This window comes from Nerophis ophidion, linkage group LG14 (assembly GCF_033978795.1).
Source record: "Nerophis ophidion isolate RoL-2023_Sa linkage group LG14, RoL_Noph_v1.0, whole genome shotgun sequence".
Taxonomy (NCBI): Eukaryota; Metazoa; Chordata; class Actinopteri; order Syngnathiformes; family Syngnathidae; genus Nerophis; species Nerophis ophidion.
Genome location: NC_084624.1, coordinates 38,973,551 through 38,998,359, shown reverse-complemented (window position 1 = coordinate 38,998,359; position 24,809 = coordinate 38,973,551). Strand labels below are relative to the sequence as shown.

The 24,809-nt window shown below is 39.9% G+C and overlaps 1 protein-coding gene across 2 annotated transcripts in view; it reads right to left on the bottom strand.

The window, feature by feature from the left end:
• myo10 (myosin X) overlaps positions 1-24,809 on the bottom strand; it is a 165,075-nt gene that overhangs the window by 86,357 nt on the left and 53,909 nt on the right. For both annotated transcript variants that reach the window (XM_061920715.1, XM_061920716.1), the window contains exon 3: positions 12,791-12,949. In XM_061920715.1, the coding sequence (XP_061776699.1) occupies positions 12,791-12,949 (159 nt within the window). The remainder of the gene's footprint in view (positions 1-12,790; positions 12,950-24,809) is intronic.

Genomic DNA, 24,809 nt, shown 5'->3' with positions numbered 1-24,809 from the left:
ACACATAAGAGATATGTGTAGACTGCAATATGACGCCAGTAAACAACACCAAAACTTCAAATGTTCGATTGAAAATAAAGAACATTACACACGGCACTCAAACATCTGTCAAAATGTTTTAGTATGACTTTGAAGACTTGATGGATTGTCGGCCCATTACAGCTACCGTAATCAGAGATACAAGTATTACCATGGTGTGTGTATAAGGACCGCAAAATGGCACCCATTAGCAGACATATTATCTGGCGTTTGGTTTCACAATATTATGCAAAACCAACTTTTCTTAGCTTCTGGTACCTGCTGATCTGTATTTGAGATCCGTATAAGTCTTGAAAATTTGCGCAAGTCCGCCACTGTAGTCTGTGCGATGCCGTAGTCGATAAGCTTCTTCTTTTTCACTATCTTCTTGTTATGGGGCATTTGCCCTCTGCTGTGGCCTTATCTAATATAAAGTAGCGTAAAGTTATAACTTATATCTTGCTATGTAAGCGCTAAAAACTACCAGCGTAGGGAGTTTACATATTACACCCACGGAGAGAGTTCTAGTCGGACGGTTTTTCACGAGACACATTTTCGGTGTTGATACACTAGTGAGCCACGGATGAGAAAATACTGCTCCATTGTTGATTTAAGTAAAGTCTCAATGGACAGTAAGCAGTTAGCTCCATCTTTTGACACTTCAACTCCCATCCTTGCACGCTACACCGCTACAACATAGATAACGGGGAGAAGACGCTGTCGAAGGTGAGCCAAGTAAGTAAGACCGCCCAAAAACGGTGCATCCTTAAGTGAATGTCAGAAAGCAGCTTGGAATCTATGCAAAAAATTTTTTTTTACCAAAGTACCATCATTACATGTTATGTACAAAACAAGGAAATGTTTTCAATTTATAAAAAAAAATCATAATGTGACCCCTTTAATGCGCCTTATAATCCAGTGCGACTTTTGTATGAAAAAACACCTGAATAGACCCACTCATCGGCAGTGTGCCTTATAATCTATGGTCCAGAAAATACGGTACATTACTAGTATAACTTTATGAGATGCACGGATGACGTGTCAATATCAATTATTATTTTGAATCACTAAGATGTCGTTTGAGGTGGATACCAGGTTTAAAAAGGGTACTTCAACACGTACAAGTCCAGTAGGTACTTCATTATTATAAATGTAACTGTCTTGTGGGTATAATGGGTACTTAAACATGTAATCAGTACAGTATGTACTTCATTGTCAAATGTAACTCTCTTGAATTAATACATAAACACTTGATTAAATTTATTATGTGCATAAACAAAGAGCAGTTATTATTGTATGTAGCTTCTGTAGAAACCATAGGTTTTAGCACATCAACATCACATCAAAAAGTCCTTTACAGTCTCATACAAATGTTTGTACACAAGAAATGATTAACTAATTAAAATCCTTACAAATACCATGTATATAAGTGTTTTACACGTAGTAAACCGTCGTGGACAAACGAAGTCTGAAAGCGGTACGGAATATATTTTTGGCACCGAATCAGTTTTTGGCGCAACAGTAATAGCAGCAAATAATAGACTCAACTTCCAGTTGTGTGATCGATGACCCACCTGCTGATGGCATCACAGCAGTAAAAATGAAATATGTCCTCTTCACTTTCTCCCAGAGGCTAGTACATTGTGGAACATGCTAAAGCCACTCATATTGGTTTATGCGGTGACTTCCTTGACTTGCAAAGAAAAGCATCTGATTGGTGCTCGTTCATAACTAATCCCCCTTAATATATTCCATTAAAGAGCTGTCATTGGATATATTCCGAAATTGTCCAACCCATTGACAAGACAAAATTAATTGATTGGATTTCGTTTCTGTCTACATTTTTGCCTCATATTTATAGTTTAACATGTCAGGTAACTTCGTCAACGTGTCTTTGTTTTGATTACTTATCATTTTATATTTACCTGCTGCGATGTAAAAAAACAAAACCCAAATAAAACAGCTTCCAGCCCAGGGAGGGCACAGCTTTGTAGGCGGCCCTGCCGGTCTACGTGCCTCCACATTGATGTAGTTTTTAGTGCTTGGAATCTACTGACAGAAATAAGTTAGAACTAGGGCTGGGCGATATTGCCTTTTTTTAATATTGCGATATTCTTAGGCCATATCGCGATATACGATATATATTACGATATTTGCCTTGGCCTTGAATGAACACTTGATGCATATAATCACAGCAGTATGATGATTCTATGTGTCTACATTAAAACATTCTTCTTCATACTGCATTAATATATGCTACTTTTAAACTTTCATGCAGAGAAGGAAATCACAACTAAGCCAATTGACCAAAAGTGTATTTGTTAAAGTTATTAAGCAATGGCACAAACATTCAAGTCATTTCCAAAACATAAATTGCAAGATTGTCGGAGACATTTTAAGTGTCAAATGAAAATGAGCGGCATAATAGGAAATCAAATAGTATTCGTCCTTCACTATGTGGTATGTTACTAAGGTTATGAAATGTTCTTTATTCTCTAGCGAGTGACTTTTCAAATGATGCTACATATTAGCAGTAATGCTACTTTTTATAGCAACGCTTTTCCCCCCCACACTTGACAAATTATGGTTGTCTGTTCTACATATTCCCACTTGAAGCCGAACCACCGCCAGACGATGGAAACCCTGCTGTTTTTATTGGGAATTAATTCTTCCTTCATTTGTTACCAGATCTGCAGCATATTTCTCTTGTACGGCTACGTTAACAGCTAACGTTAGCCACGCCGCTACGTCTCTGCTCTGCAAGCGCGTGTATGTGATGTATGACGTGACAGTTGTGACGTATGTAAGAATGTGAGCCTGCTTGTCTGTGAGGAGACACAGGAAAGAGCAAGGAGAGCCTGAAGAGTACGCTCGCAGCTAAAAGTCCTGCGTGAGAACATATACTCGAATATTACCATATAGTCATTTTCTATATCGCACAGAGACAAACCCGCGATATATCGTATATATCGATATATCGCCCAGCCCTAGTTAGAACCATACACTTTGTATCTGCCGAGGATGCAAGTGCATGTACGCCAGACTGCCCCACAAAAAGAGGATAGAGAAAAAGAAGAAACTCATTGACGACAGCGTTGGACTACAATAGTGAACTTGCGCAAAGCTTTTTGGATAAACTTTACCAGTTGGAAAAACAGCACTAACGGAGCCAATTCCAAACAGCTTGTTTGGAGAAAGTATAAAGGAAGGCAAGATTGTTTTATAAATATCTGCACAATGCCTCCAAATTTTCGGGACTTATGCAGATTCCAAATACACAAAAACAGGAACCAATAGGTAAGAAAAGTAGGTAATAATAATAGGTCATTTTAAGTGTTATTAATCAAGTGCACTAGTTAAGACACAGCAATACAGTAGAACCCGTCTGCTGACAGTCACATGCGCGATCGGCAATGACGCCATGACTGTGAGCGTTAAAGGAGGTCAGTGTGTCAAAACATGTGACTCAGAGCCCATGAAAGTGTTTTGTGGTGTTGACTGCGCCGCTGGAGACGGCGTGTTAAGAGTTTGCGATCTTTCAACTTTGATGCGCAAATTTGCAGCGGTCACCAGCTGTTGAAACACCTCTGACCTGTGAACCTGCAGATGTGAGGGGGAGGGACTACGTAAAGCATTGATGGCGGAAAAAAAAAACCTGACAGACTACAGGAACTTTAGTGAAGACATTTGATCCACGTTGAGAAAAGTTCCCATGAGAGCAGAGAGAACAGGGGCGCAGCATGTCACACAATGTTTGTACAGCAACAAGATGAATGTGCTTTAATGCACACATAGGGTACACACTCATCTACACGCTAAGACAACATGTTGTCTAAAACTTTCTTTCCAAAGGCATAAACCACGTTGAGAAGGGATCTTTCTGGCATGACGTGATGGCGTCCTGAATACCCTGAGTGGAATGAATATTTCTAGACTGGAACAACCATAGATTAGTGAGGGGGAATATTAATGATTGGGGGTACATGGGAAGACAGTGTGTGTGTGTGTGTGTGTGTGTGTGTGTGTGTGTGTGTGTGTGTGTGTGTAATCACTGGAATCCACAGAAGGGGCCACCAATCTACAAACCAGCTGGCTGTAATCACAGCACAGATGCACACACACAAACGCGCACGGATATACGCACGACGTACCATGGATATCTGTGTGTTAGATTTCACATTTGAATTAAATAATGCTAACAATTAGGAAGTGTCATTTATCACATATGTGTATATGTATATATATATATATATATATATACATACATACATATAAACATTTATATATATATACATACAGTATTTTTATATATATACGCACATACATATGTATATATACATATATGTATGTATATAAATATATACTGTACACATATATGCATATATATATACATAAACATACATAGAGTGGGGCAAAAAAGTATTTAGTCAGCCACCGATTGTGCAAGTTCTCCCAATTAAAAAGATGACAGAGGTCTGTAATTTTCATCATAGGTACACTTCAACTGTGAGAGACAGAATGTGAAAAAAAAATCCAGGAATTCACATTGTAGGAATTTTAAATAATTTATTTGTAAATTATGGTGGAAAAAGAGTATTTGGTCAACCATTCAAAGCTCCCACTGATGGAAGGAGGTTTTGGCTCAAAATCTCACGATACATGGCCACATTCATTCTTTCCTTAACACGGCTCAATCGTCCTGTCCCCTTAGCAGAAAAATAACCCCAAAGCATGATGTTTCCACCCCATGCTTCACAGTAGGCCTGGTGTTCTTGGGATGCCACTCAGTATTCTTCTTCCTCCAAACACGACGAGTTGAGTTTGTACCAAAAAGTTCTATTTTGGTTTCATCTGACCACATGACATTCTCCCAATCCTCTGCTGTATCATCCATGTATCCATTTTGGTATAAACTCAACTCGTCGTGTTTGGAGGAAGAAGAATACTTAGTTGCATCCCAAGAACAACATACCTACTGTGAAGCAGGGGGGTGGAAACATCATGCTTTGGGGCTGTTTTTAGCTAAGGGGACATGACGATTGATCCGTGTTAAGGAAAGAATGAATGGGGCCATGTATCGTGAGATTTTGATCCAAAACCTCCTTCCATCAGTGAGAGCTTTGAATGGTTGACCAAATACTTATTTTCCACCACAATTTACAAATAAATTCTTTAAAATTCCTACAATGTGAATTCCTGGATTTTTTTTCACATTCTGTCTCTCACAGTTGAAGTGTACCTATGATGAAAATTACAGACCTCTGTCATCATTTTAAGTGGGAGAACTTGCACAATCGGTATCTGACTAAATACTTTTTTGCCCCACTGTATGTAATGTATGTGACTGTTCCCAAACTCCTCAAACCCCAGAGAGGACAAATGGAATGTCATGAATTATTATAACTTGTTAGTGTCAGCAGGGGCGCTCTTTGGAATTCCAGGGCCCCTGAGGAGTTGTCAGAGAAGTCAAAGCGTGAAAAACCCTCTTTTGTCATTATAGTCTCCTGTTTTAGAACACTTAGCAGTGAAATATGTAAGAAAGAACTTTGGAAAGTGGCCATGAGGAAGACTTTCAAAAATCTGCTTTTAACATTTGTGTGTAAATGACAAAAGCAGAGTTTGTGTTAGTAAGACATGACGGCGTGTAACATTATCTCCATACAAAAACTACTACTTTTCTTCCTCTTGTCCTTCAACCACTATTATTGCTGTTTCTTTTCCAGTAATTACTTTCTACTGTTTGGCTAAAATGATCTTTCAGTTCGAGCGAATGAATAAATAAAACAGTATTATTGTTGTTTTTTTAGAACTGAACTAAACCAATAGTGATGTATTTCTTGATAGGCCTGGGCCGAACGATAAATAAAAAATAACTTGAAAACTTTGCCAACATCCATAAATTGCCAAGTTAGTGTTTGTTTTCTTCCTTTCTTGCTTTCAAACAAGGACCAAGAGGGTCCGCTCCGCATCCCTCTCAGCACCGCAGCGCGTTTAATCAATAGTAGAATATAATTTTTGAAAGAAACCAAACCACCTTTGACCCAGTGTTTTTAACCTGGGAAAATCTGGACTTCAAAAGGCTCAATACTTATTGTAGGTAGGTGTGTAAAATTATAAAGATTAATTCATTTAAATGAAACCAGTATTATCAGACAGGCCTTGTTAATAAGTTGATTTCACCGATATTAGTATTATTTTCCTGTGATAAATTATAAGAAAGTTATGAATTTTTTAACCCATTGAAAATGCATTAATTTAAAGTCAAGCTCTTCCATAAAAAAGTCCACAGGGCTCAAGATATTAGGTGTGACCTTTATATTAAAAATGTCATAACTTTCTTAATATTTACCCCATGTCATAATTTTCTTAATAATTACCCAATTTTAAAAAGGTTGGTATCGTCGGAAAGCTTGTTAAGCAAAGAAACAGAAAAATAGGTTTTACAGTTGAGGTGTGTTTTTAATTGAGCAAATTCATGAAATTAGCATAGGAAGTGATGCAAAATCTGAGCAAACAAAATTGGTCCCACTTGACTTGAGAGGAGGTCAGCGAGTCCAAAACAACGGTGTGCGAATCAATTTGAAATACATTTTGCAGGCTCACAGATACATGTATAACTTATACTTTAAAATGAATTGAAATTAAGTTTTTACTCATTGTAGATTTTTTGCAGGGGGGTTTTGTCGAATGCAAACGTGCCAAATTTTTTCAGCGCTTTGTGGCACGAACACTTGTCCAATCCAAAAATTTCAATTTTCTGCATATGTAGTCAAGAAAAAAAGTATTTGAACACCCTGCTATTTTGCAAGTTCTCCCACTTAGAAATCATGGAGGGTAGATAACCTAAAAAGAACAATTCAGAAATCACAATCAATTATTTTTTTAGCCATTTATTAGTGTGATACAGCTGAAAATAAGTATTTGAACACCTGTGTATTAGGTAGAATTCTGACCCTCAAAGACCTGTTAGTCCGCCTTTAAAAGTCCTCCTCCACTCCACTGTATTATCCTGAATCAGATGCACCTGTGTGAGGTCGTTAGCTGCATAAAGACACCTGTCCACCCCATACAATCAGTAAGACCCAAACATTCAGCATGGCTAAGAGAAAAGAGGTGTCCAAAGACACCAGAGACAAAATTGTACAACTCCACAACGATGGAAAAGGGCTCTGGAGAAATTGCCAAGCAGCTTGGTGAAAAAAGGTCCACTGTTGGAGCAATCATTAGAAAATGGAAGAAGCTAAATATGACGGTCAATCTCAATCGGAGTGGAGCCCCATGCAAGATATCACCTCGTGGGGTCTCAATGATGCTAAGAAAGGTGAGGAATCAGCCCTGGACTACACAGCAGGACTTGGTCAATGACCTGAAAAGAGCTAGGACCACTGTTTCCATGGTCACTGTTGGTAATACACTAAGACGTCATGGTTTGAAATCATGCATGGCACGGAAGGTTCCCCTGCTTAAATCAGCACATGTTAACGCCCGTCTTAAGTTTGCCAACGACCATTTGGATGATCCAGAGGAGTCATGGGAGAAAATTTTGTGGACAGATGAGACCAAAATTTACCTTTTTGGCCATAATTTAGAAGCTTTTAAGTCTCACCTTAAAACTCATTTGTGTAATCTAGCCTTTAAATAGACTCCCTTTTTAGACCAGTTGATCTGCCGTTTCTTTTCTTTTTCTCCTATGTCCCACTCTCCCTTGTGGAGGGGGTCCAGTCCGATCCGGTGGCCATGTACTGCTTGCCTGTGTATCGGCTGGGGACATCTCTGCGCTGCTGATCCGCCTCCGCTTGGGATGGTTTCCTGCTGGCTCCGCTGTGAACGGGACTCTTGCTGTGTTGGATCCGCTTTGGACTGGACTCCTGCGGCTGTGTTGGATCCATTATGGATTGAACTTTCACAGTATCATGTTGGACCTGCTCGACATCCATTGCTTTCGTCCTCTCCAAGGTTCTCATAGTCATCATTGTCACCGACGTCCCACTGGGTCATCATTGTCACCGACGTCCCACTGGGTGTGAGTTTTCCTTGCCCTTATGTGGGCCTACCGAGGATGTCATAGTGGTTTGTGTAGCCCTTTGAGACACTAGTGATTTAGGGCTATATTAGTAAACTTTGATTGATTGATTGATAATTCCACTATGCGTGTTTGGAGGAAGAAATGGTAAATGGGTTGTACTTTTATAGCGCTTTTTTACCCCTTTTTAAGGAGCCCAACGCGCTTTGACAGTATTTCCACATTTGCCCATTCACACACACATTCACACAATGAAGAATGATGCGTACCATCCCAAGAACACCATCCCTACTGTGAAGCATCGGGGTGGTAGCATCATGCTTTGGGGGTGTTTTTCTGCTCATGGAACAGGACGACTGTACTGTAGATGAGTGCAGCCATGTATTGTGAGATTTTGGCCAAAAACCTCCTTCCCTCAGTCAGATCATTAAAGATGAGTCGTGGGTTGATCTTCCAACATGACAATGACCCAAAGCACACAGCCAGGAAAACCAAGAAGTGGCTTCGTAAGAACCATATCAAGGTTCTGGAGTGGCCTAGCCAGTCTCCAGACCAAAATCCAATTGAAAATCTTTGGATGGAGCTGAAATTATGTGTTACTCAGCGACAGCCCAAAAACCTGACTGATCTAGAGAAGATCTGTATGGAGGAGTGGGCGAAAATCCCTCCTGCAGTCTGTGCAAACCTGGTGAAGAACTAAAGGAAACGTTTGATCGCTGTAATTGCAAACAAATATTAATGTTGGTGTTCAAATTCCTAATTTTCAGCTGTATCACACGAAGAAATTGTTAAAAAATCAGAGATTGTGATTTCTGGATTTTTCTTTTTAGGTTATCTCTCATACAGTGGACATGCACCAAACGTGAACATTTCAGACCCCTCCATGATTTCTAAGTGGGACAACTTCCAAAATAGCTGGGTGTTCAAATACTTATTTTCTTCACTGTAGGTCATGAGCATGGTGTATAGTGGTGACAAAAACAACACGAACACAGTTGAACTCTGAAAACAGCAGTCCTGTCGCTATTCACGATAGCGCATTCAAGCGTGAAATTCTCAGAGTGACCACTGTGCAGAGCGAGCCAGCGGCAAATGCACAAATACCTACTTATTGACCTTACATTTTTGTTATCAGAGATTGAGAGTCCATTTCATTTTTATTGTTTGCTAATTTACGATACTGTATTTTTCGGACCACAGAGAAAACCGGATTAAAAGGCGCACTGCCGATGATTGGGTCTATTCAGGTCTTTTTTCATACAAAAGGCGCACTTGATTATAAGGTGAATTAAAGGGGTCACATTATGATTTTTTTCTAAATTTAAAAACACTATCTTGTGGTCCACATAACATGTGATAGTGGTTCTTTGGTTAATAGTGTTGTATAGATGATGTTTTACAGACCATCTTCAAGTAGCTTTCTGACAGTCAATTCAGGATGCGCCGTTTTATGGGCGGTCTTATTTACGTGGCTCACCTTCGACAGCGTCTTCTCGCCGTCATCTTTGTTGTAGCGGTGTCGCGTGCAAGGACGGGAGTAGAAGAGGTGTCAAAAGATGGAGCTAACTGTTTTTAATGAAATTTAGACTTTACTCAAATCAATAACGGAGAAGCATCTTCTCATCCATGGTTCAATAATGCAACATCAATGCCGGAAATGTGTTCCGTGAAAAAACGTCCGACCGGCACCCTCTAATTACTAAAGTTCCGTGGGTGAATTATGGAAACCCACTACAGTTTTTAGCGCTTGGATAGCCTGTCTACTGACAGATATAAGTCAGAACTTTATGCTACTTTATATTAGAAATAGCAACAGCGGAATATGAAGCCTCATAAGAAGGTAGAGAAAAAGAAGAAGCTTATGACTACGGTGTCGGCACAGACTACAATTGCGGATTCATGCACATTTTCAGGACTTATGCAGATCCCAAATACACATCAGCAGGTACCAGAAGGTAAGAAAAGTTGGTTTTGCATCATATTGCCAAACAAAATGCCAGGTAGTATGTCATTTTGCTGTCCTTATACACATACATTAATAACACTCTTATGTTTAATGCTCCGACAATCCATCAAGCAGTGCGGCCTCATAGCGTACCTAAGTCATTCTGCAAACTTTTTGACAGATTTTTAAGCGCCGTGTGTAATGTTCCATATTCTCAATGGAACATTTAAAGTTTTGGTGTTGTATACTGCCATCGTATTGCAGTCTACACGTATCTCTTATGTACGACTGCCATCTACTGGTCACACTTATGATTACATCATGTACCAAATAAAATTATTTCGAGGTCAGTAAGCACAACCAGAATTAAGCCGTACATTAGGCGCACAGGGTTATAAGGCGCGCTGTCGATTTTTGAGAAAATGAAAGGATTATAAGTGCGCCTTATAGTCTGAAAAATAAGGTAATTAAACATTGTTGACACGAATGTGCAACGCTAACATTGAGAACACAAATGAGAAATTTGACTTTATTGCGTTGGAAAAGGTTACTTCTTTATTTTTTTTTATTACAGACAGGATGCAGTGTGTCTCCCATAACAATTTGACCTCAGACTATGTTAAGGTAACGTGTGGAGTTCCCCAGGGTTCGGTTCTTGGCCCTGCACTCTTCCGCATCTACATGCTGCCGCTAGGTGAAATCATACGCTAATACGGTGTTAGCTTTCGCTGTTATGCTGACGACAGCCAACTCTACATGCCCCTGAAGCTGACCAACACGCCAGATTGTAGTCAGCTGGAAGCGTGTCTTAATAAAAATTAAACAAAATATGTCCGCAAAATTTTTACAACTCAACACTAAGAAAACGGAAATGCTGATTATCGGTCCTGTGAGACACCTACACCTATTTATTAATACATTAACATTTGACAACCAAACAATTACACAAGGCGACTCGATAAAGAACCTGGGTCATATCTTCGACCCAACTCTCTCGTTTGAGTCACACATCAAGAGTGTTACTAAAACGGCCTTCTTTCATCTCATTAATATCGCTAAAATGTGTTCCATTTTGTCCGCTAGCGACACTGAGATCATTATCCATGCGTCCGTTACGTCACGTTTCGATTACTGTAACGTATTATTTTTGGGTCTCCCTCTGTATAGCATTAAAAGATTGCACTCGGTACAAAATGCGGCTGCTAGAATTTTAACAAGAACAAAAAAGTTTGATCATATAACGCCTGTACTGGCTCACCTGCACTGGCTTCCTGTGCACTTAAGATATGACTACGTATAAAATACTACACGGTCTAGCTCCATCCTATCTTGCTGATTATATTTTACCATGTGTCCCGGCAAGAAATCTGCATTCAGAGACCTCAGGCTTATTAGTGATTCCCAGAGCCCAAAAAAAGTCTGCGGGCTATAGATGGTTTTCTATTCGGGCTCCAGTACTCTGGAATGCCCTCCCAGTAACAGCTAGAGTTGCTACCTCAGTAGAAGCATTTAAGTCCCAGCTTAAAACTAATTTGTATACTCTAGCCTTTATATAGACCCCCCTTTTAGACCAGTTGATCTGTCGTTTATTTTCTGCTCTGCCCCCTTCTCCCTTGTGGAGGGGGGGACACAGGTTCGGTGGCCATGGATGAAGTACTGGCTGTCCAGAGTCGGGACCCGGGGCGAACCGCTCGCCTGTGCATCTTTGCGCTGCAGACCTGTCTCATGCTTGGGATGGTCTTCTGCTGGCCGAAGTATGGACTGGACTCTCACTACTATGTTAGATCCACTATGGACTGGACTTTCAGAATATTATGCTAGATCTACTCGACGTCCATTGCACCGGTCGCCCCTTGTAAACCTGGGTTGAGTTTTTCCTTGCCCTGATGTGGGATCTGAACCGAGAATGTCGTTGTGGCTGGTGCAGCCTTTTGAGACACTTGGGATTTAGGGCTATTTAAATAAACATTGATTGATACCATGATTACATTAGTGCTTAATTCAGTTTTAAAATAATGGTGATAATATTGTTTATAGGCAATAATCTGTGGGAGAATATATCTTCCGGCAAAATGTGTTATCGGTATAGGCCTGTTTGTAGGCAGAGCCCTTCGCTGTTTAAAAACTAGGAATCACTGCAATCCTGCATAGTAAGTTTCCAAACAAGGCGGTACAGAAGCGCAGCAGTTTTCCAAAGCGTTCCGCTCCAAAGGAGCGTGAGATACTAAGTGGCGCAGGCAGGAAGTTTCTCAAGTCTCCACCAGCGTTGTGGTGGGATCATTCTCAACATATGAGAACGTTCAGATGCAATTAAAGCAACGAGGTGACAGTTTCCAAATGTTAGCGTTGCACAAAAACACAAAGCGCTCTTTGTCGCTGCTTTGTTTGGCAGAAATTGCCGGTTCATGTTAGTTGTTTGTGCCACAGAACACGATGGAAGCTCTTTGTCCTACTTTGCTTTGTGTTACCACACTGCGCCTTTGTTGACTGGCGACACACTAAATCACCTTCCAGGCTTAAAATGACGATTGGCTCGACAAGAATGTGAAGAATCAGCTTTTGAAATGTTTTCCCCATTATGTCTCATCCAGCAGCGTACATGCCTTATCAGCGCTGTCATTATCAGAACAACTTCCAGCATCTACGACGGCTGAGAGGGAGGAGCAGATCGAGTTTGTATCGGACTTGCCACACATATTACCTCATTTAAACCGTAAAATAATGAAACATAGCTTCTCCTTCATGATTCAGGAAGATTGTTTGTGCATGGAAACATGCGTGAATATCAAATATACAAAACTCACGTAGATGTGTCTCTGTTGATAGCGCAGAAAGAGGTTGTGCATGATGGCGCCATCGTGCAGGTCCTCCAGCGCCGCCATGTCCTCCACGCCCGTGACATTGCTGCCATGCATGGGCTGGACCTTCTGCCTCGTCAGTGCATTCTGCTTGTACGTGTACACCTGGAAGACACAACGGAAATAAAAAATGGTCAGAGCAAGACATGATGTTAGATGATAAATGGGTTGTACTTGTATAGCGCTTTTCGACCTTCAAGGTACTCAAAGCGCTTTGACACTACTTCCACATTTACCCATTCACACACACATTCACACACTGATGGAGGGAGTTGCCATGCAAGGCGCTAACCATCACCCATCAGGAGCAAGGGTGAAGTGTCCTGCTCAGGACACAATGGACGTGACGTGGTTGGTCCTAGGTGGGGATTGAACCAGGGACCCTCGGGTTGCGCACGGCCACTCTACCCCTGCGCCACGCCGTCCCATTAGTGTCTAGAACAGCAGTTCAAGGCTTCTTATCAGCAGCAGACTAAACTTGATCATCTCAGAGACCTTGTAAATGTTGTCTGCATTTATTTGAGCTGATAAAGCTCCTGTTGCTTGAGATGTTGTTCTTTGGCCTTCAGGTTTTTCACAGAACCAATGTCAGCCACATCTTTGGGTTTGCATCAAGCGTGACATCAGTGAGATGATGACAAACTTACTTTACACTGAAGCCAGTGATGTGGGGTGAGGTTCATGACTAGTGAGGCATTTTTCAACTTTCTTCAACGTCTTGTACTGTAAATTATGTTAATACAAGTTGTTTACTTAGGAGATAACGATAACTTCTTAATCCAATTTAATACTTTTGCTAATACTTAAAAGACATGCACCTACGGATAGGCTGATTGGTGACACTAAAATTGGCCCTAATGTGTGAATGTTGTCTGTGTTGGCCCTCCGATGGGGTGGCGAATTGTCCAGGGTGTACCCCGCCATCGGCCCGAGGGCAGCTGGGATGAGCTTCAGCCGCCTCGCAACTCCGAAAGGGATAATTGGTAAGAAATGGAAGAATGGGTGGCATTTGTGGTCCTACCTTATTTTTATAAGAGGTACATGCACCTATCATTTTCCAGAAATCTGTGTTAGTTTGTTGTAAAAGTCCTCCATATTTATTTTTGGTTATATTATTAGTGTCTATTTTTTACAAATGTGTAGAAAAATGGAAGCCATAAGTGCCTGCCAGTAAGTAGGCCAGGGTAGTGTGCGCCTCGCTGTATGACATTTCTCTGCAGTTTGTTGTCCAATTATCAAGAATAATGATGTCACATTTAAATTAAAGACATTACACAGGCTCCTTAAAGTCAGGGCGTGTAGAACAAGGTTTCTGCAAACCTTATATTAGCAACATGCCGACAAAACCAGACAGAAGCCATTCAACCCAGTTTGTGGAGGAATGCGCAATCAGAGAGTAAGCTTGGCTTGTGCATCCTCATTTCAGGTTCCTACCCAGTGTTTGATCAGAAAATGTAAAATTTCAGCAATTTTTACTTGAGAAAATGTTAAAATCGATTGGAATCATACAGAAAACATTTTTATACCCCAGTTTAGTGGAAACATATTCATATTTATTTTATCGTATAATTGTTCATATTTATTTTTTTTAATCCTGCAGGTTAAGTTCTACACCACATATCGTTCATTTCCTGGAGAAGCAGCCAGCGCGTCGACCGCTACGTTGCTTTCATGCTAACAGGAATACAATGGACATTAACGTCTTTACCCAATACAAACGTCATACCTCAATACAAACCTATATAAACACATCACTGTCTGAGAGACGAAGTAATTACATTTTGCCCATATCACCTACAGGCTGTGCTCTCTTAAAACAGATTGATATACATATGTAAAAATCTATACAGGCAAAACCTCATTAAAGAAATACTTTAAAAGCTTTAAATATTAAAAGAATAGATGATAAACATGCAGTATTTAGAAGCCAGAACAATACTTAATGTTTCTTTCGCCGAGGAAAGTATACTGTATGTGTGTTGTTCGGTTTATTGTATTTTTTTAAATGTTTATTAATTTATTTAAAATTTGTTCAGAGATTTTATTGTGTGTATAATTTTTTTTTCCCATTTTGCTCGGGCTACAGCTATCAATTATTTTAGTAACAGAGTAATTTGTCGATTAGTTTGTTCAATTAGTCAAGTAACGAGACAGACACACTTTATGGCGACAATGCATAGTTTAAATAAGATATTTGAAATAAACTATACATTTTTTTTAGTTACACTTATTAAATGCTTAAAGCAACAGATAATAAATCACAGCTTTTTTCTAAGTGTAACTGATTTAGTCGATTAATCATTGCAGTCCTAAATATTCATACTACAACCCTTTGCACGTCACTGAATAAAATGGACAATCTTGTAGAATTGCTAGCAGGCAGCGAAAGACTTCTCGGGAGGTCACATGTCAATCACCCAAGTAAAATCCCTCATATGCAACACTAATTTGAAAACAGGAAAAAAATGACAATTTTATTTTGAAACATAGTTTATCTTTAATTTGGACTGTTTGAAATTCACAATTCAACCGTAAAAAAAGAAGAGAAAAACTACCTAATTCGAATCTTTTTGAAAAAATAAAAAAAATTATTTATGGAACATCATTAGTAATTTTTCCTGATTAAGACTAATTTTAGAATTTTAATGACATATTTTAAATAGGTTAAAATCCAATCTGCATTTTGTTAGAATATATAACAAACTGGATCAAGCTATATTTCTAACAAAGACAAATCATTATTCTAGATTTTCCAGAACAAACATTTTAAAAGAAATTCAAAAGACTTTGAAACAAGATTTAAATTTGATTCTAAAGATTTTCTAAATTTGCCAGAATATTTTTTTTGAATTTTAATCATAATAAGTTTGAAGAAATATTTCACAAATATTCCTCGTCGAAAAAACAGAAGCTAAAACGAAAAATTAAATTAAAATGTATTTATTATTCTTTACAATAAAAAAAAATAAAAAATTATTGAACATTGATTTAAATTGTCAGGAAAGAAAAGGAAGGAATGTTTAAAAACCCTAAAATCATTTTTAAGGTTGTATTTTTTCTCTAAAATGTTCTTTCTGAAAGTTATAAGAAACTAAGTAAAAAAAATATATATATATCTATTTAAACAAGTGAAGACCAAGTCTTTAAAATATTTTCTTGGATTTACAAATTCTATTTGAGTTTTGTCTCTCTTAGAATTAAAAATGTCGAGCAAAGCGAGACAAGCTTGCTAGTAAATAAATACAATTAAAAAAATAGAGGCAGCTCACTGGTAAGTGCTGCTAATTGAGCTTTTTTTTAGAACAGGCCAGCGGGCTACTCATCTGGTCCTTACGGGCTACCTGGTGCCCGCGGGCACCGCGTTGGTGACCCCTGTATTAATTAAGGGTCATATCGCCCAGTCATATATCCAAGCTCATTTGGATTCTTTCTACGTAACTTTGGAAATATATTTGTGTATTTTTTATGCAACTTAAACATAATTAACATCAATTATAAAAAAAAAATTATCAACAAAGATCTGTTGTCGTATAGTTGCTTAGTAAAATCTTAATTAATAGACTGCCACAAATGTTCATGTTTACACTTTTATTGCTTTAGCTAAACAGTACACAGTACTGGATAAAAATACTGTTTTCACTGAATGTCATGTTTACAGGACATCTAACACTTAAAGTATGTTGATTTATTTTTCACAATAGTAATCCATGTAGTGTAATAAAGTATAACCATTTGTTTCAAAGTAATTTATATTTCTTTTGTTACAATTCATCCATCCATCCATTTTCTACCGCTTATTTCCTTCGGGGTCGCGTGGGGCGCTGGAGCCTATCTCAGCTACAATCGGGCAGAAGGCGGGGTACACCCTGGACAAGTCGCCACCTCATCTCCAGGCCAACACAGATAGACAACATTTACACTCACATTCACACACTAGGGCCAATTTAGTGTTGCCAATCAACCTATCCCCAGGTGCATGTCTTTGGAAGTGGGAAGAAGCCGGAGTACCCGAAGGGAACCCACGCAGTCACAGGGAGGACATGCAAACTCCACACAGGAAGATCCCGAGCCCGGGATTGAACCCAGGACTACTTAGGACATTTGTTTCACCGTTCAATTAACTATAATAGGATTTAAAAATGGGCTAAAAATCAAGCCGCAGACTCAACATCAAACTCAAATATGGACAGCAGATAATAAGCAATAATCATTTGACTAATTGACTAATCGAAAAGTAATTGCCCATCCATCCATCCATTTCCTACCGCTTATTCCCTTTCGGGGTCGCGGGGGGCGCTGGCGCCTATCTATGCTACAATCGGGCGGAAGGCAGGGTACACCCTGGACAAGTCGCCACCTCATCGCAGGGCCAACATAGATAGACAGACAACATTCACACTCACATTCACACACTAGGGCCAATTTAGTGTTGCCAATCAACCTATCCCCAGGTGCATGTCTTTGGAAGTGGGAGGAAGCCGGAGTACCCGGAGGGAACCCACGCAGTCACAGGGAGAACATGCAAACTCCACACAGAAAGATCCCGAGCCTGGATTTGAACCCAGGACTGCAGGAACTTCGTATTGTGAGGCAGACGCACTAACCCCTCTGCCACCGTGAAGCCTGTAATTGCCCACTGGTCGACTATTTACATCATGGGTGTCAAACGCTGGCCCGCGGGCAAAATTTGGCCCACCGTGTAATTTCATTTGGCCCTTGAGGTAATATCAAATTAAAATTAGAGCTAGCCCGCCGGTATTATCCAGCGGCGATGCCTCTGTAACACTGCATTCACCGCTGATACTCATACTTGCCAACCCTCACGATTTTCCCGGGAGACTCCCAAAGTTCAGTGCCCCTCCCGAAAATCTCCCGGGGCAACCATTCTTCCGAATTTCTCCCGATTTCCACCCGGACAACAATATTGGGGGCATGCCTTGAAGGCACTGCCTTTAGCGTCCTTTACAGCCTGTCGGCACATCCGCTTTTCCGTCATACAAACAACGTGCCGGTCCAGTCACATAACATATGCTGCTTTAACACACACAAATGAATGCAAGGCATACTTGATCAACAGCCATAAGGGTCACACTGAGGGTGGCTGTATAAACAACTTTACACTTTTACAAATATGCGCCACTTTGTGAAGCCACACAAAACAAGAATGACAAACACATTTTGGGAGAAAATCCGCACCGTACCACAACATAAACTCAACAGTAGAAATACCCAGAACCCCTTGCAGCACTAACTCTTCCGGGACGCTACAATATACACCCCCGCTACCACCAAACCCCGCTCCCCCAATTTTTATTTACATTTTATTTGATATGCCATTGATATTTTTTACTCATTATTTTAATTTGAAACTCGATTTTATATGTGACTATAAAGCTACATAAGCCTTGCTTGTTTAATATTCAATGCAAAACTTGTTTGGGTCTCTATTAAAAGGTTAATTTGTTCAACCTTGGCTTTGTTCAGTTTTAAATTTTGTCCCACTCTGTATTTGAGTTTGACACCCCTGATTTACATTAAAACCATTATCTTGCTATCATTTACTTTGTTTGTACCATACTGTAACTTTTCTGATAGCAAGTTAACATTTGGTAAACCAGTACAGTAACGGTCAACACTTTTGAAATAAGATTCACAAACCTCGATGATCAGGCGTTTTCTCAGAGCTAGTGTTGTTGTCTGTCACGGAATTCTTTATTTAAAAAAACTTCCAATCGTTCATGTGTACAGTCTTTCCTTGCTCAGGCAGGCTGCTGCTCAAAAGAGCTTCTACAGGAAAAGCTCAGGTAGGTTGTATGTAGGCTTTTTAGGCAGCCGCTGCCTGTCTGTTGGACCCTAGTACTGAAGGTTACTCCCGGTAGTTTTTTTTTTTTATTCCTCAAATGTAAATTTCAGATTTGAGGCTTTTCAGAAAACATGCAGGGCTTAAACCCTTGTATTCACCCCCTAGAGCTGCCCCTGCATGGACCTGAAATAGAGAAGGAATAAAGGAAGGTAGAAAGCAATCAAATCATCAAGAAAAAAGAATAAAAGAGTCCAGTGTCAAGTTACCTGTCTACACAGGTAACTTGACCTCTCAGGTAAAACCCCATCTCAGCAGCTGGCAAACGAGCTTGCTCATCATCACCAATACCTTTTTTTCTACGTCCTGTAAACATTACATCTCCATATGCAACAATGAGTAGCTGTTTGGCCACTTAATTCGGGTTTGATACGTTACGCGCAACGTTTGTCCATACGATAACTAAGACAACAAAACCGGGGCAAACTTTTGGTAAAAAACAATGTCAAAATACAAACTTCATGAAAAGTGGGAGGTACGAAAACCAAGGTACTACTGTCCTTTTAAGAACGTTTCAGACAAAATAGTAGTCCTGGATTATACATCGATTTAAAAATTAGATTTTTTTTTTTATTGAAGACAAATTTAAAAAATACAAAAAAAATAACATTTTTTTCCCTGTCCTCTTGCTACGACATATTTTTTGCCAGGAGCTTCTGCCCTCCTCCTGATTCCCTTAGCGTAGATCGGGGGTCAGCAACCCACCACTCTAGTGGCTCCATTGATCTTTAAAAAAAAAAAAAAGATTGAAAATGGAAAAAGATGGGGGGAAAAATACAAACAAACGCAACAGTTTGTTTCCATGTAAAATCTTTCACTCCTTCTTTATCTCATTTTGTCCACCAAATCTTTTATGCTGTGCGCTAGGGCTGGGCGATATTGAAAATGACTATCGTGATATTCGAGTATACGTTCTCACGCAGTTGCTTTTAGCTGCGGGCATTACACTACAGGCTTTTCCCACTCCTCCTTGTGTCTCCTTCTCACAGACAGCAAGCGCACAAACTTACACACGTCACATACTGTCACGTCATACGTCACATACGTATACGCCCTAGCGCAGCAGAGAGGTAGAAGCATGGGTAACGTTAGCTGCAATGCTAGCGAAGCCGTGCGAGTGGTAATAAGAGAAAAAGAAGGTGCTAATGAAGGAAGAATTGATTCCCAAGAAAAACAGCAGGGGGTCCATCATCTTGCGGTGGTTCGGCTTTAAGCGGGAAAATGTTGAATAGACAACTTAAATATGTCAAGTGTGGGGCACAAGCGTTGCTACCAAAAGTAGCATTACTGCTAATATGTAGGATCATTTGCTAATAACTTTAATAAATACAGTTTTGGTCAATTGACTTAATTGTAATTTCCTTCTCTGCATGAAAGTTTAAAATGAGCATATTATTGCAGTATGAAGAAGAATGTTTTCATGTAGACACTTAGAATCATCATACTGGTTTGATTATATGTATCAAGTGTTAATTGAAAGCTAAGGCAAAATATCGAGATATGTATCGCGATATTGCCCAAGAATATCGAGATATTGCCCAAGAATATCAAGATATTAAAAAAAGGCCATATCGCCAAGCCCTACTGTGCGTGAATGCACAAAGGTGAGCTTTGTTGATGTTATTGACTTGTGGGAATGCTAATCAGGCATATTTAGTCAGTGCATGACTGTAACCTAATCAATGCTAACATGCTATTTAGGCTAGCTGTATGTACATAGTGCATCATTATGCCTTCTTTGTAGGTATATTTGTGTTAATTTAATATCCTTTACTTTTACCCTCTTTGTATATAATTTAGTTTTGCATGTCTCATGACACATTATCTGTATGTAATAGCGGCTGCATTTCCAATAGTTGTTTGTGTGCCATGTTGTTCCAGACCACAGCAAATGTTACCTAGCTTGCCAAAGATTGTAATAAATCTATTAAAAGAAGACAGCCTGCCGTTTTCTTTAAAGGGGAACATTATCACCAAACCTATGCAAGCGTCAATATATACCTTGATGTTGCAGAAAAAAGACCATGTATTTTTTTAACCGATTTCCGAACTCTTAATGGGTGAATTTTGGCAAATTAAACGCCTTTCTGTTTATTGGTCTTTTAGCGATGATGTCAGAACGTGACGTCACCGAGGTAATACAGCCGCCATTTTCATTTTCAAAACATTACAAACACCGGGTCTCAGTCAGCTCTGTTATTTTCCGTTTTTTCGACTATTTTTTGGAACCTTGGAGACATCATGCCTCGTCAGTGTGTTGTCGGAGGGTGTAACAACACTAACAGGGAGGGATTCAAGTTGCACCACTGGCAAGAAAACTGCCGCCAGACCCCCATTGAATTTGCCAGAGTGTCTGCACATTTTACCGGCGATGCTAAGACAGACATGGCACAGAGATGTATGGATAACCTGCAGATGCATTTGCAACGATTAAGTCAACGAAATCACAAAAGTGAGTTTTGTTGATGTTGTTGACTTATGTTCTACTCATACATATTTGATCACGGCATGACTGCCAGCTAATCGATGCTAACATGCTACGCTAATCGATGCTAACATGCTATTTACGCTAGCTGTATGTACATTTGAAACTATATACCCACATTTAATGCAAAACAAATACCTACCAATCGATGGAATTAAGTTGCTCCAGTGTCACAAGATGCGAAAGTCCTGATCGTTTGGTCTACACATTTTACCGGCGATGCTAATAAGGCAGCCAAGCTATGGGCCACTTCATTAGGTACACCCATGCTATGGCCGAATAGCCTCAATAGCTATTCGCTCAATAGCTTCAATTTCTTCTTCAATTTCATTTTCGCTATCTGCCTCCATACTCCGACCATCTGTTTCAATACATGCGTAATCTGTTGAATCGCTTAAACCGCTGAAATCCGAGTCTGAATCCGAGCTAATGTCGCTATATCTTGCTGTGGTAACCGCCATGTTGTTTGTAGTGGCAGCCCTGTATGACGTCACAGGGAAATGGACAGTCCCATCGCAAATAGCGAAAATCAAGAACTTTATAGCTTTTTTTACGGATATTCCTGGAGGTGTAAAATTAAAAAAAAAAAACTTTGAAAAATAAAACAAGCCACTGGGAACTGATTTTTATCGTTTTTAACCCTTTTGAAATTGTGATAATGTTCCCCTTTAACTTGGACACACACATCTATACCTTTGACCATTAAAAGACCGTCATTTCCAGGAGTTATCTCACCATCTGAGTAGCCTCTGATTTAGTAATGGTTTCTAACGTTGTAAAAATGTGTAGAATAAATATTACATTTTAACATTTCTATCAAGATTTGCTTCAGCCTGCGCCACAGTAATTTTGTATAGTTATAGCTATTATAGCTAATAAAGACACTTACGTCATGTGTTGCCTTCATTATAAGACTTATATGCGGCTTTTTATTTTTTGCGGCTCCAGACAGTTTTGTTTTTGCATTTTTGGTCCAATTTGGCTCTTTCAACATTTTGGGTTGCCGACCCCTGGCATAGGTTCATAGACCTGGCAAAACATTGCTAATGCTGATACAAGTCAGCGAGACGTTTGGCTGAGAAAAGAAGTGTTGTCAGTAGTTTGGTTTCGCGGCAGCAGGCGTGGAACAAATGACTGCACGCTGCAAAGTTAGTTTGAAAAAAGCAGCAACGCAACAAACTTATTCCGGCATCTGAAACAGCATCCAGCCGAGTGAGGGAAATTCAACTCTTTGCGAGAAAAACAAGAACGTAACAACAAAAAACTCTGGCTAAGAAGCAGCTTACTAGGGTGGAGTCATCTACACAAGGTACCATGTATGATAAGAAAGAAGCAAAGTGGAGAACAATCACTATAGAAGTTGCTCTGCACATCACCAAGATATGTTTATTTAAAACAAGCTTGCGTTTATTCACTTACTGAAACTTTAGTCCTCTCAATGTTTTAATTTATTATTTATTTGCATACAATGTATAATAATGTTTTTTAATTTTCCATCCATCCATCCATTTTTCTTCTGCTTGTCCCTCAGGGTCGTGGGGGGTGATGGAGCCTATCTCAGCTACAATCGGGCGGAGGGCGGGGTACACTCTGGAAAGTCGCCACCTCATCGCAGGGCCAACACAGATAGACAGACAACCGTTCACACCCATTCACACTCTAAGGACGTTTACAGAAGTATTTCATTCAAGACAGAAGTTTTAAGTTTGCACTTTATTAATATCAATCTTGGAGATTTGTATTTATTTGCATGCAATGTGCAATACTACATACATACATCCATTTTCTACCGCTTATTCCCTAAAGACAAGTATTGCTTCCCAGAGGAAGCTCTTAATGTATCCATCCACCCATCCATTTCTACCGCTTATTCCCTTTGGGGTCGCTGGGGGCGCTGGTGCCTATCTCAGCAATGTAGTTCTTTGAAAATGATTTCATAAACAGTACAATTTATATCAGGTCCAAAAGGAACAACATTATTTTAAAATGTAGTTTGTGCAGTGTCATTTCAAACTACTAGTTTTTAAACAAATAAAATAAAAACTTGTTTTGAATTATTTCTGTCATTTGTATTCATCGGTTTCTTGTGGTTAGAGTGTCCGCCCTGAGATGGGTAGGTCGTGAATTCAAACCCCGGCCGAGTCATAGCAAAGACTATGAACACGGAGCATCAAGAGTTGGAATTGGGGGTTAAAACACCAAAATGACTCCCGAGCGCGGCTACCGCTGCTGCTCACTGCTCCCCTCACTTACCAGGGGGTGGAACAAGGGGATGGGTCAAATGCAGAGGGTAATTTCACCACACCTAGGGTGTGTGTGACTATAAGTGGTACTTTAACTTTAACTTTAAAAAGTAGGTGGGAAAAAAAAATCGCAATCTTAAATTTTTGGTGAAAAAAATTAAAGATTTTACTTTTAGGTCATATTGCACAGGCCTAAAAGATAGATAGCCTGATGGTCCAGATCTGAAAGTCCCACGTTTACACCTGTTGTCAAGTAGACACTGAACTCTTCTCGGCGAGTGTTTACACGACATGGTTCTGGTTTGGGCTCAGCAGGAAGTTCAAGTGCTAAATGTCAGTCCGACGCTACACACAAGTGAGGCTATGCATGACTTGTGTCAAAAGTCACAACAACAAAAAATGTTGTCTAAATGTTGCTCACGCTCGCACAAAGTGAAGCCAGCTTGGGTTGATCTCCCCTGAAGAAAAAGACCCCTCTGTCCCAGGAGTCAATTACATCTGCACGCACACACACACACACACACACACACACACACACACACACACACACACAGCATCTTCATTGTTGACATTCCAGTTTGAACGTGGCTACAGGGGGAAGTCAGTAAAAGTTGTTAACAAGGCTGAGTGGTCATTTTAATTAAAGCTTTGTTGAGGTCATATCATGACTGACCGCTTCTAAATCTTTAAACAAGCACATCCTGTGTTGACAACACACAAACACACACTAAACACCACATTGACCTGCCTGATGGTTACATGACCTTTACAGTAAACACCTGACTTCTCTATTCAACAAATTTGTATCTGCCATAAGCTATTCATCCATCTATCTAAGTATCTTTGAAGTAATTGCATGCCTTCTTAGAATTAGTGTGCCGGATGGCTAATTTCATTGTGTGAGTGTAGATGTGAATTCACTTTCTAGATCGGTGTAAGTAAAAACAACAACGTTCATCCGGGCTAATCGGAGTTTCAAATCCGCACCCCCCCCCCAATCTCCCACCTACTTGTCTACTGACTTTGTTTCACACAGATTTACTCATGTAAGCATCTGTCGCTAGGCTTAGTGCAGGGCCCCACAGCTTTGTTTTCTCAGCGCAGACAACTGGAGCAATTAGAAACCGAATTAGGTCCAGATCTGAGGACAATCTGGCACACTGAGTCAGCATTCTGGCTCGCCTTAACTGCTTGCATGATCAGAACTCCAACTTGTAGACAAAATGACAAAAATTATCACGTCTACACGTGTACTCTTGGGGCTTTCAGGCCTCATTTATCACAACTTTGGCCGGCCTACTGTAGAACCTGCAGACAACTAGACAAGCCACACAGAAATGGAATCATTCAGTCCGCTTGTCTTCAGGAAAGAGGCAC